At 41.0% G+C, this 20,118-nt stretch overlaps 1 protein-coding gene across 3 annotated transcripts in view; it reads right to left on the reverse strand.

Moving 5' to 3' along the window:
• Positions 1 to 7,996: 7,996 nt before the first annotated feature.
• runx1 (RUNX family transcription factor 1) overlaps positions 7,997 to 20,118 on the reverse strand; it is a 301,136-nt gene continuing 289,014 nt past the window's right edge. For all 3 annotated transcript variants that reach the window (XM_051927227.1, XM_051927228.1, XM_028800922.2), the window contains exons 6-7: positions 14,373 to 14,531; positions 7,997 to 9,536 (exon numbers count right to left, since the gene is read on the reverse strand). In XM_051927227.1, the coding sequence (XP_051783187.1) occupies positions 9,028 to 9,536; positions 14,373 to 14,531 (668 nt within the window). In that variant the 3' untranslated portion in view covers positions 7,997 to 9,027. The remainder of the gene's footprint in view (positions 9,537 to 14,372; positions 14,532 to 20,118) is intronic.

Genomic DNA, 20,118 nt, shown 5'->3' on the forward strand with positions numbered 1-20,118 from the left:
TTCATTTAAAATTCATTGTGGGAATGTACAGAACCAAAATTAGAAAAAAGTTGTCTCCGTCCAAATATTTATGGACCTAACTGTATGTCCTTTTCCTTTTTCTGTGGCTTAGTTGTGTTTTTATGTTCTAGATTATGATTTTGCAAATGCGTTAGGATAGGTAAGTGACTTAGGCTAGGATGTATTTCGACTTACACCAAAATTCGGGTTACATCACTGTTGTAGGAACGGAACTGTGTCATAACCTGAGGACCCCCTGTATTGGGAGAAGGGTGCTAAGGATAGAGCTGCCAAGGAAGAGGAGAAGAGGAAGGGCTAAGAGAAGGTTTATGGATGTGGTCAGAGAGGACATGCAGGTGATGGGGGTAACAGAGCAAGATGACGAGGACAGGAATAGATGGAAGAAGATGATCTGCTGTGGCAACCCCTAATGGAAGCAACCGAAAAAAAGAACAATCTCTGTTTAATAAATAAACAATTTTGTTAAAAACTTGAAACAAATATTCAGAGGTTTTCCAGTATACAACATGATGGCTTCTCTTATGCCTCAGAAGCATACAAAAAGATATCAAATCATAAACAGCCAAATGGAGGACCACTTTTGTGTTATGAATACTAGTTTGGAATCTTAAGAATTAAGTTAGGAGTATCATTTTATAACTTTTACAAATAAACATTATTATTATTTTTTATCGTTTTTTTTGATGACATCATTCCACTACCATGTTTTCCATCTTCTTGCGAGACTTCTAACCAGAAACGGGATGTGACACATGCGTGTCTTAGGATCACCTTACCAGCTCTGATCAGGTCTGTGGTACCACCACGGGGTGAGATGGCTCGCTATCACTAACCCTCTTGTTTTTTCCATCCGCAGCTCAGAGAAGATGGCCCAGGTAACTGGCTGACCACTCCACCTTTACTCTCACAAGTCCCACCCCTTCCAGTCTGGAGCCTATAAAAGGTGGTGTTTCACTTTGCGTCCCAAACTCATAGCAGGACGGAGCTCCTAGTTTGACCTGAAGGCTACCTGAATGCCAGTTTTGTGTTATAGCGCCCCATGTGCATCCATTTATTCACTTCTCATTGTATTACACCAAAGAAAATTAAACAGGGTGGCCCGATTAGCACCCCAATTATATTTAGGACACTACAAGTTGTTATGTACCAAAGGGATTTTGGAGGTGACATAATGTCATTGATGCTGCCTCTATTTAGGATGACCACACAGAGATATTAGTATCCAAGATTCTGGATAAAATTCTCAAAACACCTTGCAAAAGCTCATTAGTTATGCAGGGAAAGGAAATTCAGACAGTCCGAAACTTTTGCACCAGTTTATTTTCAGTTATGTTTTGTGCTTTAACATTCGGTATTTCAATCTTCCCGGTTTGATGTTTCTGTAACAGAGGCTGCTCTTTTGTTTAGTCTCTTGAGTATCATTTTGCAGCCAGATTCCCTCCCAAGTGTGAAGGGCTTATTAATTTTTTTTTATGTTTTTTTGAGCCTATTTTGCTATTCTTTGTGTGTAATTATAGTTTTTTTTTTTGCTTTGCAGAATTCAATTCTAAAATTGTTTTCTTTCTGTAATGCTGTTTTCTAATAGTTGAGAATATTTTGAGGTCTTTATCGACGCCTTCTTGATTTTCTTGCACACCACCATTCTGTGAATCCCTTTGTTAGGATGCAATCCTGGCTGTGGGGGATTCGGCCACAGAGGTCGTGGCGCCTGCCTCCACGGACACAATTATTTAAAAGGTCGTCTATAACAGTCCTTCCTTATCTGACTTTGTAGATACTCAATTACAAAAAAAAAAGAAAAAAACAATAAAAAATTAGTTTTGCTATTCAGATTTCCCGATTCACAACTCCTGCTTTGATTTTTTGATTCTTGCTTTATGACTTGACTTTGTTGAAAGGCAGGACTTCTTTTCTGGTTTCGATTGTCTGCATGGTTTATGTTTCCTCTCCCAGTCTTTTCCTGCAACCCTGGTAAGCCTTCTCTGTTGGTAGGGGCATTTTTTGTGGTGTTAAATATCTTAAATCATCACTGTTTACAAATAAACATAGCTTGTGATACAAAGAGAAAACATTGTAATCATTCAAATGGCGGCAACCTCTGTATGAAAATCACAGGATCTATGAAAGGAGTCGAACGCGCTCTTGTGATTGTTACAGTGGTTAATGGCTCTTCTGACATAATCAGCTACTCTTAATCCAAAGCATCATAATGTAGAACACAACTGTTGAGAAGTGTCTCATTGCAAAACATCTGGTGCTCTGAGATTCAGGGGGTCTGCTGAATAGCCAATCAGATTGTATGCTTATGTCATATGCGAAGACTGCAAGAAGACTCCCAATGACCCTCTTCACTACATGACACATCTATCTTCTTCTCCTTCTTTCAGCTGATTCCATTAAAGATCATCTTGTTCCATATCTTCCTGTCCTCGTCATCTTCCTCTGTCACACCCATCACCTTCATGTCCTCTCTCACCACATCCATAAACCTTCTCTTAGGCCTTCCTCTTTTCCTCTTCCCTGGCAACTCTATCCTTAGCATCCTTTTCCCAATAAACTCTGCGTCTCTCCACTCCACATGTCCAAACCAACACAACCTCGCCTCTCTGACTTTGTATCTCAACCTTCCAACCTGAGCCGACCCTCTGATGTTCTCATTTCTAATTCTGTCCATCCTCGTCACACCCAATGCAAATCTTAACATTTTTAACTCTGCCACCTCCAGCTGTGTCTCATGCTTTCTGGTCAGTGCCACCGTCTCCAACCCATACAACATAGCTGGTCTCACTACCATCCTGTAGACCTTCCCTTTCACTCTTGCTGATATCCATTTGTCACAAATCACTCCTGACACTCTTCTCCACCCATACCCTGCCTGCACTCTCTTCTCCACCTCTCTTCCACACTCCCTATTACACTGTACTGTTGATCTCGAGTATTTAAACTCATCCACCTTCACCAACGCTACTCCCTGCATCCTCACCATTCCACTTACCTCCCTCCCATTTACACACATGTATTCTGTCTTGTTCCTACTGACCTTCATTCCTCTCCGCTCTAGAGCATATCTCCACCTGCCCAGAGTCTCCTCAACCTGCTCCCTACTATCACTACAGATCACAATGTCATCAGCAAACATCATAGTCCACGGGGACTCCTGTCTAATCTCGTCTGTCAACCTGTCTATCAACATTGCAAATAAGAAAGGGCTCAGAGCCGATCCCTGATGTAATCCCACCTCCATGTCGAATGACACATGACAGTGTGTATTTCTCTTAAGACAACCTTCCAACAACTCTGAGAAGACCCACAAAGACACCTTTACTACATGTCACATCAACCCAATAGCTGGCACTTCTCATGAGTAAGATAACCTTCCCACAACCCTAGCCTTCAGCATAGCGGGAGAATGTTTTACAAGAATGACACACGAGGTATGTCTTGAAATGGGCGGGTTGAAAAAGAAGCAAATGACTGGGATTGTCATGTAACATGACATGTAATGCAATGACCACTAAATGTTACGTGATGTGTGCAGTTTGACTGGCTCCTCAATAGAGCAGAGCTGTGCATCTATCTATAATGCCCATATTGAATTTTTTTTTCAGATTATATATATTACATAAGCTATGTGGTTACAACTAAAACAAATAGAAACCTTTCCTGAGATGGGCTAACAACTTGTTCAGGTCCATGCTATCCTACTAATGGATTATGTGGCTTCATAAAATTGCAGAATGGGTGGAATGATGGGATAGAGAGCATATTTTTGTAGTCCTTGATCAGCTTGGTCTGGGAAGCAGTTTTATGCTGCTTATATATGTGTGTGTGTGAAACCATAGCATAGATTATTGTTAAACTATATATACACATAATCATATATTCAGTTTGGAAGTCGGGAGTGAATTCATAACACCCAGCAATAATTATAAAACTGAAATACTACAAACATTAAATGTTGTAGGGTCATGGAGTGTTTCCTCTAAATGTTACTGGATGTGTGCAATTTGATTGATTGGCTTGTCAATGGAGCAGAGCTGTGGAGTTCTGCAGTGTGACTGTATCTGTAATGACAACATTTAAATCTTAATTCAGACTATATACGTTACATAAATGACATGGATACAACTGCCGTATATATTCGCGGATAAGTTCTCCTGCAGATAAGTCGGGACTTGATTTTACCGTATAATTTCTGGAATTTTATAATATTGGTCATATAAGTTGAATGTGGAAAACTCACGCTATTGTTCCAAGACATTACGATATGCTAACGCCCACCTGAGAAAGTAACCACGGAGCACATGACCTTTTTTTCTATGTATTGTGCCTATGTGACCACACGGTAATACCTGAACTATTCCGAAGCAACGTTTGCAATGATTTGTGTTTTTTATTATCTCACACCTTCATACACCTTTATCATAAGAGCATCCCTTATCTATGATGGAGCATTTGATCAGAAGATAATATGAAGCTGGTTTTAAATTAAACGTTGAAGCAGCGAAAGAAATTGGTAACTGCGCTGCTGCAACAAAATTTGATGCATCTGAAAAACTTATGCGAGATTGGAGGAGGCAAGAAGATGTAAAAAAAAAAAAATTGAAGTGTTGTATTTTTGAACGGGCGTATAAGTTGGGGTCTGATTTTATGATCGTTTTTTCAGGTTTCAAGACCCGACTTATACATGAGTATATACGGTAAAAAAAATAGAAACATTTCCAGAGATGGGTTGGGAACTCGTCCAGGTCCATGTTATTCTACGAACGGATTATGTGGTTTCATAACATTGTAGGATGGGTGGAATTACAAAGGATATTTCTGTTGTCCTTGATCAGCCTGGTCTGGGCAGTAATTTTATGTTTGAAAATATATGAAACTGTAGGACAATTTATTGCTAAACTATCAATCAATGCATAATCAAACCATATATCCACTTTGGAATTTGGGAGATAATTCATAACACTCAGCACAAAATTATATAACTGAATTATTGCAAACATTAAATGTTGTAGGATCGTGGAGTGTTAAGTGCTATTCTGCAGGCGTACGTTGGATTACAAGTTAAGTCACAACCTGTGTGGAGTTTTTCTTACTGCAAGCTTTGTGTATGTTCTGTCCTGGTAAACCAGTTTCTCCTCAAATCCTAAAGAACTGCCTAGGGTTAAATATAAGTTCTGATATAAGATCTACTCAGTGTGATCTTATATGGAGGACTAGGTCCTACTTTAGATCGCTGTCAAGAAATAGATGAGTGGATATGTGCACATGTCTTTGACTGATAAAAGCTCATGAAGACTCTAATTCACTCTAGGTCAGTTAGATACCATCTCATTTCTTCAATCCATCTTACTCAATTTTCAATTTTTTTATATAAATTAAACCTCTCGTTTGTGTTAATTGAATTATTCCTTCCTTTTCTGAATCTTATAACTCTAATGTTATGTACAGTTTTGGTCTCCAAATGACACATTGGCCATACCAACTGGAGGGGAAATCCACAGATAAAGGTATTAGATTGACTCCAGCATGACAAAGGAAGTTTCTTAGAATTGAATCTTGGTGGCTTAAATAATTCAAACTAAAGAGTTGAAAGAAAAAAACTCTGGACTTGCTGCATGTTAAGAACATTATCCCCCACAAAAATAAAATCTACGACAGTCACCATTTGTGAGAGAGAGACAATCGTAGAAATGGAAGCAATCCTCATCACACCAAATATAACTGACTGGACAAAGAATCTGAGCATTACATGGGTATACATTATGTCACGGACAGAGCTTACATGGAAACATTAAAACATGGAGAAAAATATTAATCTTTTCTCTACTGAGCAATAATCATTTGAACATAAGAATATAAGAAATTTGAGAAACGAGAGGAGACCATTCAGTCCATCAAGCCCATTTGTTTAGCTCATAGCTAAGCTGTCCCAACAACTCATCCAGATTCTTTTTAAAGGTTGTCAAGGTTTCTTCTTCAACGCCATGTTTCGGTATTTTGTTCCAGAGCCCCACAACTTTGTGTAAAAAAAGTACTTTCTGGCTTCATTTTTAAATGCGCTTCTTCTTAATTTCTACCTATGTCCTCAAATACGTGATTCACCCTTAAGCCGAAGGAATGTTGTTGGATCCACTTTATCAAAAGAGGCGTACAGAGTGTAGTGTGCGGCAGGCACCACTGAGATTTTTCAATTTTGAAATGGTTGCATTCTTTAATGAGCACCCCATATTTGAAAACTCTTGAGTATTTTATGTATTTTACATTTTCATAGACGCCACATATACTGATGTTGGTTTTGAATATTTGCCTTGATTCCATTTTTTCTTAAGGGCATACTTACTGTCCATAAGAACAAGTACACTCCAGTGAGGCAATGTTTCAACGCAATCTGGGGTGTGTTTCACGAAAAGAGCTGATCTTAGTGAATAAAGAATAAGATAACAAATGATGTAGGTAAAGAATGAGTGACTTTTACGAGTGTTTCCCAAACCCCTTTGTTCTTTGACATTTAACAAACGCGTTTAAAGTACTTCTACATTCACGTCAAGAAAGCATACTGTTGATAACACGAAAGTCATTTCCACATATTTTAGTTGTCAAATATATATTATATTGTCACATGTGCTAAAGGAAGAAAAAGCAAATAATAGAAAAATCAAGTTAACATGCAAAAAAGTAAACAAAATAAGGAAATTTATATTTCGACTAATAGGTAAAACAATAAAAGGACTCAAAATGTGATGTGGTTTCCTTACAAAAAAGAAAAATGATGAGGAGTGATTGGAAAAAACAAAAGCAACACTATACAAAAGATGAGTTAAAGCAACTTATATAGGAACTGACAAAAAGTTAAGAAGTTTCCAAGGCTTGTAGAAAACTCCTAAGAGCTTTTGCAGGCGCTAGAATTGCATCTTCCATATGACCAGAGCGCAAAAATAAAAATAACAAATGGGTCAGTTCACTAATCGATTTACAAAGTTAAAAATAATGATTGGTTCAGTTAACTCATCAATTTACAAACGTTAAAAATAAGTTGGGCATGGGTCAGTTTACTCATCAATTTACGAACAATGTTAAAAAAATAAGTTTATCAGTTTACTCAATTTATGAATGACGTTAAAAGTAACAAGTGGGCCAGTTCTCTCATCGATTTACGAACAACTTTAAAGATAACAAATGGGTCAGTTGACTCATAAATTTACAAGCAACGTTAAAAATAATGAATGGGTCAATTCACTCATCAATTTACAAATGTTAAGAATAACAAGTTGGGCATGGGTCAGTTTACTAATCAATTTACGAACAATGTTAAAAAATAAGTGGGTGCATTTAGTCATCAATTTATAAATAACGTTAAAAATACCAAGTCGGTCAGTTGTCTCATCAATTTATGAACAACTTTAAAAATAATAAGTGGGTCACAGTTCACTCATAAATTTACAAACGGCATTAAAAATAACGACTGGGTCAGTTCTCTCTTCAATTTATGAATGACTTTAAAAATAACAAGTGGGTCAAAGTTCACTTATCAATTTACGAATGATGTTAAAAATAATGAGTGGGTCAGTTCATCAATTTATGAATGACATTAAAAATAAGTGGGAATTGGTTCAGTTTACTCATCAATTTACAAACAACGTTAAAAATAACAAATGGATCAATTCACTCATCAATTTACAAACGTTAAAAATGACAAGTTGGGCATAGGTCAGTTTATTCATCAATTTACGAATAATGTTAAAAAAAATAAATGGGTCAGTTTATTCATCAATTTACGAATAATGTTAAAAAAAATAAATGGGTCAGTTTATTCATCAATTTACGAACAACGTTAAAAATAACAAATTGGGCCAGTTCACTTATTAGTTTATGAGCAACATTAAGCACTTCTTTAGTTACAAAGGTTTTGGGAAACACTCACTAATTAACAAGTGATCTTAAGTATGAGATAAAGTACTTAGTGCTACAAAGCTTTTGGGAAATGCAGCCATTTATTTGAGTTAAAAATTCCATCAATTTACCTTGAACAGTGGTCTTCTTCAGATCCTGTACAAATAAATACAAATATGGCCACATCGCCAATGACCTTTCTGTTACCCACCTGGGGTTTGACCAAGGACTACCAGTGGCAAGAAAGACCACAAAAAAAAAAAAGAAAGAAAAAATGCATAGACGGAAACTGCAATTCATGAAAAGAAAACAAATCTACAGTATGTATTGAAAATTCACCTTTTAAGTACACAACCGAGTTAAATGTGCCAAATTTCCAGTAATTTATAATAAAAAAATACTTTTGTGGAAATAGAAGAGTACAGCAATGATGTTTAACAGAAATAAGATGTTTGGCATAGTACATCCACATGCAGTTGATTGAAACTCAACGTCGTGTGTCACTTTCTGTTCTAATGCTACAAAATACTCTTAATCTCGAAATTACACTTAGTGAAAAATAAACCTTGAAAAATAATACAACACATTCTTTTCGTTTTTTTTTGTCCCTCAGAAAGGACACTCAAATTTCACATGGCATTGTGCAAATTAAACGATACATTGGGACCTTTTTCCGCTAACAAATTTTTACTGAGAAACAGAGAGAGAGCTGCATGTCATGCAGGTAAATGCTTATGAAAGCCTGGCGAGGTCCTTGAAAAGGCGTAGGCCACGGTTGCAAGCAAAAAACATTGGCAGGAATCTTGACGACGTTAAATAAAAAAACAAAAAATAAATGAAGTTCCGTGGAAAAAGTTAGATTTTTCAATAAAAAAAAGACAAGTAAAAGCCTTGATTCACAGTACTTGTAAAGTAAGTGTTCACAGTTCTGGCATCTCAGGCATTGTTTTTTATACAGTATATACAGGCTCAATTGACGGGAAAAAATATTCCAACAATAAAATGAAAAAGATGCTTTCCAGCCCAGTTTAAGTCATCTGTAAATAATTAGTTTAAAAAGGTCAGTGCAGTTGCTAAAACTGTCTCTTGTATTTCATCTCCAACAATTGCTGGTTAATAAGGCCGCCATACGGCCTCCTCCAACCGACTTGCAGTTGCCATGTTAATTGGTGAGTTGCTGTGACTCCCTTCGGCTTCCACCACCTCGCTTTGGCTTGGGAGATTCGGGTTGAGGAGTGCTGAACCAGTGGAGGCGTTGGTACAAGGTGGAAGGATGCGCGGTGGAGAACGCTCGCCCCCAGACATCATAGAGAACTGGTACGATCCAGTTGATGTGCTGTAGTAGAGGTGGTAAGGTGAGGTGCCAGTTTGGAATGCACCACTCTGGCCCTGAGAAGATGCTCCTGGGTAAGGAGGTGGCAGGTACGTGTGATATCGAGCAGCGCCCGTCATGGCCGACATGCCAATTCCAATTCCAGTGGTCACTGGAGTTGGGGTATAGGTGAAAGCTCCGGGATAGTGCATACGAGGGTCAGAGAATCGGCTGTCCGGAAGAGGAGGGAGAGTGGGAAACTGACGGTCGATGCTCATCCGGGCATCACTGAAGGCTGTGAGTTCTGGAGCTGGTGAAAGTAAGCAAAGAAAGAAAACATTTGGTGAACATCTTTGGAGGTAACATAACAAATCTTATCAAATGATCGTGGTGGTGAGGGAGATCCTCAAATCTCCTTTCTCACTCTTCTTGTCCACCTTATCATTACCATCACTTTCACCAGAACCTGATTACTGAGGAGCAGGTATGGAAAGGAGGAGCAATTCTTTAACCTTCTGATGTCACAGGAAGTGACATATAAATATGGTCATCTGTCTATGGAAGCAAAATCTCGGTTTCTTTAATGCTAGTTAACTTTCATTCAAGTAGAGATTAGAAGAACTGTGACGAGAACATCCAATTCGGCCCAGCGATCACCAAGAATGTCCAAAATAAGATCAAGTTAAGATTTAAAGGTCTCTAAAGTCCTACTCTAAACCCTAGAGCTGGGTTTGGTACTTTGCTTTTGAACTTTTCAATATTTACTTAAGTGTTTTTCTTCGCCCTTTGGTTGTGGTTGCTCAGTCTCATTTCGACTTCTTGTAATTTGACCCTCACTATCCCCTTTTGACAACAGTTTCTTCAACTTCTTATCATCTCCATGTCAATTTGTACTCGTAATAATCCCTGAGCACTCTGTGTGTCCATAATAACATTACTGACATGTAGATTGTCGTGATTAGGGCTGAAATTTGAGGTCTTACAGCCTTTTCCTGTTAAGGAAGCCATTTTGTGTACTGTTGTCAAGGTCACATCCCATGTTTCTAAGGGCGTGGTCTCCGGGGTCGTGACTTTGAATTAATCAGCAGACGGGATAAAAGGTCAGACTTTTTGCACTGAGCCTTATCCGATCTGTGGATAAAACGTTCTACACCTTTCTGAACTCTCTTATATATTTATTATTTGTGTCTTGCCTGTTTTTCGACTTATTGCCTGATTACACTGGTCTACAAAAAAATATTTTTTTTTGCTTCTGGGAACTTCAGAGCATCTCTTTATTAACTGTTTTACACTGATTTCATTTATGAAATTGGAATTAAGCTAGCACGTCAGGTTTTTGAAATACACATCATTGACGTTTTGACACTTTTGAATATCAATATAATATATCAACACGATATCTGGAGTTTGGACTATGTCCCACCCAAATTGTTTTGATGTGTTTATTCTGAAAACAAAACCAGAAGATGACACCAGAGACACGTTAAAGCATATTTATGTCAATTTACCTCAATATAAAAGTGAGGTCTGTGTGCCCAAAAATGTTGAAGGCACGCGCTTTGCGTTTGTACTGCACATCCATCTCTCTTTGCAAGAACCAACAGTAGTCACCCATCATGTTTGGAGTGAATTTTCCCCGATATCGGTTTTTCATCACCTTTATATCTGTACATCTCTGACATCGCTTAGATTTGGTGGAAAAAAGTCGAGATGAGAATGTAAAAAATGCGTCTTCAGTGACATTCTGGCTCCCGTAAGCTAATATACTTTCGGCATATTCTCCACAAACTCAGTATAATTCTCTGTTCTGTGACTGTCAAGAAAATTCTGGACAACCTGCACGAATGAGGGTGCTGATTCAGTTGGCTACAGTTTCCTTTTGAACTCATCGCAGAGCATCAGTTCACGGATTTCAGGGCCAACAAAAACATCTTCCTTAATTTTGGCTTCACTTTTCTTGAGACCAAACTTATTTCTTAAATGCTGAAAAGCATCGCCTTTACTGTCCAGTCACCCTAGTTGTCCAAGACCTGGAACATCATAACTAAAAACTGGATGTGCTGGATGAAAACTGTTTACAGATTTGGAGTCAGCAAGTGGTGAAAGAATCCCAGTAGCAAAATGCTTGTTGACCAGTGTAATTGACTTTTGCCTCTTGTCTGGGATTTGGTCGCTTCGTTTTATTTTTACTTTTGTTTGTTTTGCCTTTTGCACGCATCTCCTAGTTTAACTCAAGAAACCGACTCAGGACATAGATCAAATGGTAAGCACAGAGAAGATTGTGGTTAAAAAACAAATCTGTACAATGGTGATTTCAGTAGAAATTTAGGGTACACATACAGTATTTTGGCTTGGAATTACAGACGGGAGTTTGTTAAATGTTTCAATTTTTGACTTTGGTTGGTTTTATTTTCGTTAATCGCCTCCAGTTCTTCTCTGCCTCTCCGGCACTTGTGGCCTGCCATTTTCAAAATAAGGCAGAAAAAAACTGTGTGAGAGATCTAAAAGTCTTTCATTCAGGCATTTTTACAAGAGCAGTCAGGTTTTGCAGAGGTTGGGACAGAATCGTTAAGATGATTCTACAGATTTTGTGGAGACTCGAATTCGAAATTAAAGGACAAAGCTAAATCGAAACTAGAATCTAATCCCTGCTTAATTTATAGCTTGTTCTCCAGAAAAGTCTTCTCAACTCTTTGAGGGCTGAATATTTTTTCCAAAAACCATAGTTTTCTGAAAAGTCCACAAAGCAATGGTTTGACACAGAAATCAATTTAAAATGTCCGTGGCCGTGTACTGTTCATGAGGAATGTGTGGCAGCCTGGCTGTCATGCTGTCTACATGGGGCAGGGGTGGCATGGGCGTATTGCAGTCACAGGGCATTGCAATCTGGTTTCCACCTCTTGTCATTCTAAGTGGTGGCCCTTCCATTGCCATAGGCGTGACAGTTACATAAACTGTTTAGTAATGTGATCAGCCTGATGCTGGTACCTCATGTCTGTTTTTAATAACTTGTACCAAAATCCGAGTCCGACAAGTCAGAGTTCAATTCAGTGAAAATATACAAAACGTTGTCCACGGAGTATTTTGCTTTGCGCATTCGCTTCGATCTCTCGCCAGATGTAAGTGCCAATTTTGCCGTTGTTTGCTCCTCGCTACTCACACGAGCACAGGGAATCTCAGTCAAACCAATGAAGCTAACTTTCTTTCTAGCAAATAAAGTCCAACTAAAACATAAAAGTGGGTTTTGTCAACGTTTACAGTTGGTTGCCATTGTCAACCCCTCCTGTCCACAAGTCGACATCCGCCCTGAAAGAGTTAAGTTTGGACACTGCATTAATTGAGGGATCATCTTATATGTCATGGCCGCTGTGACATCATGGGTCACATGATATGTGCATGACTATCAACCAAGTCGCATCATAGCCGCCAGAAACACAAAATGACTGCGAAAGAACCAACAAATAAACAAAATGAAAATGCAGAGATGATCAGCATCATAGCAGATAAATACAAACTCAAGAACAGACACACATACGTACATTACATACATTAAATCCTTACACTGGCTCCTGGTTAAGTTTAGGGCAGATTTCAAAATCCTCCTTTTAACATATAAAGCATTAAATGACCATGGTCCAGCTTACTTGTTTGAACTTATCATGACTTTCAAACCAGAGTGCACATCAACATCTCAAGATGCCGGTCTGCTTATGATTCCAAGGATTAATAAAATAACAATGGGAGGTCGAGCGTTTAGTTTACAGGGCCCCTAAACTGTGGAATGGTCTGCCTGCTACTATAAGAGATGCCCCTTCGGTCTCAGCTTTTAAATCCCGGCTGAAGACTCACTACTTCAGTTTAGCATACCCTGACTAGAGCTGCTGATTAACTGTACAGACTGCATCTCTGTTGTTAGTCATTAGCACTAAAACATAAGTAACATGATAGTTAGAATTGGATACTAAACCTCACCTATTCTGCTTCTTTTCTTGGTACTCAAAAGTGGCACTTGGTGCCACGGCCCACGTGCCAAGTTGTTTTGCCTGCCTAAGGTAAAGTTATCCCTGATGGAGGATCGCAGGAATTGTGGGAAAGAGGGTCCTTTCATTGGATTGGCTGGCCCAGCGCTATTTCAGCCGTAGAATGGCCAAATGGGGGAGGCAGCTTGATGGATGAGGTATACAGGACTCTAAATATATCCATATCTTATTATGTGATATCATCTACTGTTAAATTCTGCTCCGTACTTCTAAAATTTTTATTTTTATACTGTATTTAGGATTTGCTCTGTTCTGTGTATTGTATTGACACCCTTCTTTTGACACCCACTGCACGCCCAACCTACCTGGAAAGGGGTCTCTCTTTGAACTGCCTTTCCCAAGGTTTCTTCCATTTTTCCCTACAAGGTTTTTTTTGGGAGTTTTCAGTTTAGGGTTAGGAAATTTCATTATAAAAGTCTTGACGAAAACAGCTTGCTACTCACAGCCCCCTAATTTCTCCAAAATAATGTCAAGACAAAATGTAAAGGTCCCTAAAGTTTATGCTGTACCACACTACTTGGTCATTTATTCCACATGTCTGAGGTTCGCCGTATGAAGAATAACTTTCTAACATTTGTGCCAAGTTTACCCTTTACAATTTTCTGTGTCCCCATGTTCTTGTTGATAGAGATTGAGAGAGGTTAGGGGCATGCACTGATAGCATGTTGCTGCACCCACCACATGACAAACCACCTGGATTGCAACCAAGTGCAGCAGGTGACACCTCAGCACCACACTGGAACATGTGAGGTTTTTTATGGTGGCCAATCCTGCCACCAACCCCTAAGTTTTCCCTGTAAGTTGGAGGACCGGCTTGCAGACCTGAATGTAGATTGACGTCATACCCAGGACAGAGCACTTGCAGGATAATGGCCTTGCTCAAGGGCCCACCGGAGTAGAGTCAGTCCTGGCATTTATGGGATTTGAACCAGCAACCTTCCAATTGCCGGTGCAGATCCCTAAACTCAGAGCCACCACTCCAACCTTGTTGATCTGATTTTAAAATGGCCGCCTGGATAAACTGTGCCAATTCATTATATAATTTTAAACATTTCAATCATGTCACCTTTTCAGATCCATGTGCTTAAAGTCCCTCTCATTTTTACCTGAAAGCCTGCTGGAGAGGTCTGTGAGGGAGGCCATGCTGCTTGCTCTGCTGGGAGAGATTGGAGTTGTCGGATGAACAGACGGTGTGGAGATCTGCCCCAGGTACGGGTAAGACTGATCATAGGACCATGATGGAGATGTCTGCATTTGTCGTGAATCTGAAAGCAGAGAAAAATGCATTTCTTCAGGTTAGTCAGCAGTAATGCTTAGTTATACTGTAGTTACACTGGTAATAACTGAATGATTGCATCCATAACAAGAGACACTTAAAAGTTTTGTTGAATCACACGTTAACTAAACAAAAATGTATTATGGATGTCCACCGGAGTACATCGTACATGGAGAGCATGCACACTCCACATAGACAGTCACCAGGGTGGGATTTGAATCCAGAAGAGTTTTGACTACCAAGGTGATTTGGGATCTGGTGGCAGGAAGGAGGACTGAGAGCTTTCATGCCGTGGAGAAGCTGAGAAGATGACAAGATAATCAGGAGTCAACATGTACTAGCCGTCCCCCACGGCTCCTCCCACATAGTAGTGAAACAGGACAGTGAGGAGGGTCCTTCCCAGCTCCCCACTCCTGACATCACGCTTTCCCCTCCCCTCAGCCCGCAGCCTGTCTTTCGGATTTGTGCGAATATATCGCTCCTGCAAACAAACTCTGATTCTTAGCACGATGAGAGAAGTCGCAAAATCAACTGGAATGTTCAAGCAAATTCTAGAAAAAACCCAATCTAAATCCGTTACGTAGTTCTCTCGTGAAAAGTGGACATACAGAGAGACAGGCATTGGATTTTATATATAAAGAGATAAATGTTCAACTGCTTGTTAACGCAAATATCTAAACTGCCAATCACATGGCAGCAACTCAATGCATTTCAGCCTGTAGACATTGTCAAGACCACCTGCTGAAGTTCAAACTGAGAATCAGAATGGGGAAGAAAGGTGATTGAAGTGACTATGAATGTGGCATGGCAGTTGGTGCCAGACGGGCTGCTCTGAGCATTTCCGAAACTGCTGATCTACTGGGATTTTCATGCACAACCATCTCTAGGGTCTACAGAGGATGGTCTGAAAAAGGGAAAATATCCAGTTCTCTGGGCAACAATGCCTTGTTGATGCCAGAGTTCAGAGGAGAATGGCCAGACTGGTTTGAGCTGATAGAAAGGCAACAGTAACTGACATAAGCATCTCTGAGCACACAACACCATGAAGCAGGTGGGCTACAGCAGCAGGAGACCACACCTGTTGAGAAGAATGGCAGAAAATCCCAAAATCCAGGTGTGTGAAAATTTGTCACGTCAGACCCAAGAAGATTCCAGGCTGGAATTGCTGCCAAAGATGCTTCAATTCACCTAAAATAACGAATGGGTATTGTGCTTGCATATTTGTGTCAGTGTGATATTTCAGATTTTTATTTTTATAAAAAATTGCAGAAATTCCTAAAAATCCGGATTTTGCTTTGTCATTCTGGGGTATTGAGGGTTGTCTGATGATGGAAAATGAATTGAAATGATTTTAGCACAAGGCTGCAACATGACAAAATGTAAAAAAAGTGAAGGGGTCTCAGTAGTTTTTGAAGACCCCATATGTCCTGTATTATAATTATATAAAACAAGTAAACCCGCGATTCGCTAGAGAATCGGAAATCCTAGAATGGCAATCAGTTTCTGTTCCGTCCGATATGTGGATGGATGACATATCATGGAGGGCGGGTGTGTCTGGGGAAATGTCATTTAATCCAATAAGCATATCTGTACTAAAGCGGTTTCGTTTTGTGGAGATGTGAGTCTGTTGCCTTCGCTGACACCGACTGCTTGAACAGGTTGTGTTGTTTGGGGGCCACCTACTGACACTGGGAAGCCACTGCGTCTGACTGTGGGGGGAGCGCCACAGCGCAATATGCGCCTTGGTGGGAAGCCGCTGCGTGAAGAAATATCATCTATATTACTAACCGAAGGTTGTAAACCGGATGGGCGCTTGCGAAAGGAGTCGCGGTGTGGTGGTGTGGGATGTTAAGTGTGGAATGGTGCCTACTGCCCCCTGTTTCTTCTCACAAAAGGTAAGGGTTAATTGATGACTTTAAACTGGCAACATATGAGTGGGCTGTATGAATGTGTGTGTCATGTAATAGACTGGCACGCCATCTTGGCTTTTTTCCTGCCTTGCTTCTGATTCTGAGATCAATCTGGGCTTCCACGGCCCTAAATGATAAGAAGCACGTTCCAGATCTGATGAAGGGATAACAGACCATTTCTGCAGTTTTTCCTTCATAACTGGATATTTTAATAAAAACTGGGCTGGCGCCCTGCCCGGAGTTTGTTTCCTGCCTTGTGCCCTGTGTTGGCTGGGATTGGCTTCAGCAGACCCCCATGACCCTGTAGTTAGGATATAGCGGGTTGGATAATGGATGGATGGATGGATATGCATTTTTCCATAAGTAATGGTTACCAGCAACACTGGGCTTAGCACAAAGATAGAAGAGACAAAGAGGCCATGTGGAATGAGCAACTTAGCACCTTCACGGATTAGAGTATTTATTAGACACAGGCAATCACATTAGCCATAGCAGACCTAAGCGAATTTCCCTTCTCTTAGGGGCCAAGGGGAAACAACTTCAAATCAACTGAACATTCACTTAAACTCCAGTGCTGCATCACCTCACCTTCTTCCCATCACATACACTAGAGAGGTAGCACTCATGTTCTTTACTCTGGCCAGTTCCTCTCCAACAGGTCATTTCTTGCTGACTCCTGACACTCTTGGCATCTCCTCAACATCTGCTAAGCATGTTGGATGTCAGTGTTCCCTCCTGCAGAGGCAGTCACAGATAGATCTCCTATGTAGATTCTTCCCAACTGAGTTGACCAACACCTTGAAAAGTACCTTACAGAAGACTGTGGAAAGGCTCACCATCTCTTTCTGGTCACTGTCAATCTAGGTAGCACCCATTTGCTGACTACTTAGTCCGTCATTTTAACGTACTGACCACTCCAGGTAGCTGGTCCCACTCTACTGTTAAGTGTTTAGTAAGCCAGCTTGCTATCTTGACTGCTCCATGTAGGTGGCCCCACCTTGCTAGTAACTGTTGTGACAAAAGGCACACTATGGAGCCACCTCTCCCTGTTTAAGCAACTGCATTTTTTGGTGTGCCTCTGTGGAAAGGGAGTACAGGCTAAGCCAGGCTTTAGGCCAGTACTAAAAACCAATAAATCACAGTGCTTTGGTGTGAGGATCCATAGCAGGTGGACCAGGGACACCACAACACCTCTGTGCCGACCACTCTGGGTATCTGACCTCACCTTGTTAGTAAGTGATTAGACCGCAAGTCCACTGCAGGTGGATAGCCACGTTTTTGTTGGCAAGTGTTGTCTTCCAGCCTGCTGCTTTGACCACTCCAGGTAGCTGGCACCACCCCATCCATAAGTGCAAAGTCTTTCAGCCCAAAGCAATGACCACTATCGGTAGCTGGCCTAAGCCACTTGAAGCCTGCAATACCAGCCACTCCAAGTAACTGGCCCCACCCTGTTGCTAAGTGCTTAGTCTGCCAGCTCACTCCATTGACAGTGCCAACTAGGTGGCTCCAACTCATTCACAAGTGTTTAGTCTGTCAGCTTGTGGCACTGAACACTCCAAGAGAGCTGGCAGCGATCCATCCACAAGTTCTTGGTCTGCCAGTCTGCTGTATTGTCCACCCAGGTATCTGACCACACCTTGCCCATATACCTTGCCCATAGTCCACCTGCCTGCTATACTGACCACTTCACTGGATCACTTTTCATAAGTGGTTAGTCAGTCAATCCCTTTGACACTGACCACTCCAAATAGCTAAACCCACCTCCCGCAACACCTACTTTGTCTGTTAGGTAGCTATCACTACCTCATAATTAACTACTTAGTAAGCCAGCCCACCGTATTGACAACTCCAGGTAGCTGGACCCACCTCATCGGATAAATGCTTAGTCTGCAAGACCACAGTAGAGACCATGCCAGACTGCTTCCCTGACCTTAACTGGTGAAGTTATTTTTTTGCCAGGGTGCTACACTGACCTGTCTGGGTAGCTGGGCCCATCTTAGCCAGTAAGTGCTTCGTCTGGAAGTGGGCTTTAGTGACTACTTCAGGTAGCTACCCCCTCCCCCTTGGTAAGCACTTAGTCTGTCAGCCAACTGTACCCACCCTGCCAGACAGCTGGCCTCAGCTCATTGATGTTATTAGTCTGCCTGTTAGCTGGTGTTGAAGTAGTCTGGCAAGGGCAACCTCAGACCCAATGAAGGCACACGGAGTCTCAGGACAGACAGCAGAATCAAGATTTATTGTACGGCGCACATAAACGAGCAGCCATAGGCATCTCTTACATTTATTACAATTCTTACCATACAAGCCATTATTCATCCTCATCTGACTCCTATCATTTCACTGATCTAATCTTGGCTCTAATTAATTCTACCAATATTTTTTAGCTGACTGGGTGTCAAACCCCTCCCTGTCCATCTTTTCTGTCTGACCAGGCCTATCCTTACTCCCTACTAGCTCTTCACTTGCTACTTACAGCCAAAGAGTTCACATTCCCTCTCTAAGTGAGGGTCCCATCCCTTCCAGCTCTCCTGTATGTCTAACCTTTGGATTAATGAACTATTGGTGGTTTCAAGCTCATACAGAATAATAAAAAATATGTAGGCATAAGTCTTTTTAATCCTAACTCTTACATCTTAATGCTTAGTAAAATATAGTGTCTACTTTTCTCATGTGTTTATAATACTTTTCTAATACGCAAAGATTACCAATTTTAAGAATACACTTTTCTATACTGGCCCAGCCGTACCTGTAAATGCCTACTGTGCTGACCATGCCAAGCAGCTGGCTCAACCTCCATGGTAAGTTATTAGTCTGTCACCCTTCTGCACTGACCACACCAGATAGCTGCCCCTACCTCACTGGTAAGTAGCTAACCTGCCAGTCCATTGTACTGACCATGCCAAGCAGCTGGGTCCACCTCATAGGTAAGTTACTAGTCCACCAGCCCAACGCATTGACCTCTTCAGAAAGCTGAACCCTGCTTGTCAGTGAGTGCTATAATCTGCCAGCCCACTGTACTGACCATGCCAGGCAGCTGGCCCCACCATACTAGTAATTCATTAGTCTGCCAGAAAGCTGCATTGACCACTCTGAGTGACTGACCACACCTTGCTGGTAAATGCTTAATCTGCCAGCTCAGTGTACTGGCCATGCCAGGTAGGTGCCCCCATTATATTGGTAAGTCATCAGTCCACCGGACCACTGCATAAACCTCTTCAGAAAGCTGGCCCACCTTATTCATAAGTGCTTAGTCTGCCAGCCCACTGTACTAACCATGCCAGGCAGCTGTTACACCTTATTAGTAAGTCATTAGTCTGCCAGATATCTGTGTTGACCACTCCGGTTAGCTGACCACACCTTGTCGTTGAGTGCTTCATCTGCCAGTCCATTGTACTGACCATGCCAGACAGCTGGCCCCATCTTATTAGTAAGTCATTAGTGTGCCAGGACCCTGCATTGACCAGTCCAGGTAGCTGAGCCCTGCTTATCGGTGACTGCTTAGTCTGCCAGCTCACTGTACTGACCATGCCAAGCAGCTGGCCCACCTTACTGGTAAGTAATTAGACGGCCTTCTTGCTACATTGCCCAGTCCAGGTAGCTGACACCTGCTTATCAGTGAGTGCTTAGTCTGCCAGCTCACTGTACTAACCATGCCAGGCAGCTGGC

Source organism: Erpetoichthys calabaricus, chromosome 4, assembly GCF_900747795.2.
Source record: "Erpetoichthys calabaricus chromosome 4, fErpCal1.3, whole genome shotgun sequence".
In the NCBI taxonomy this organism is placed as follows: Eukaryota; Metazoa; Chordata; class Cladistia; order Polypteriformes; family Polypteridae; genus Erpetoichthys; species Erpetoichthys calabaricus.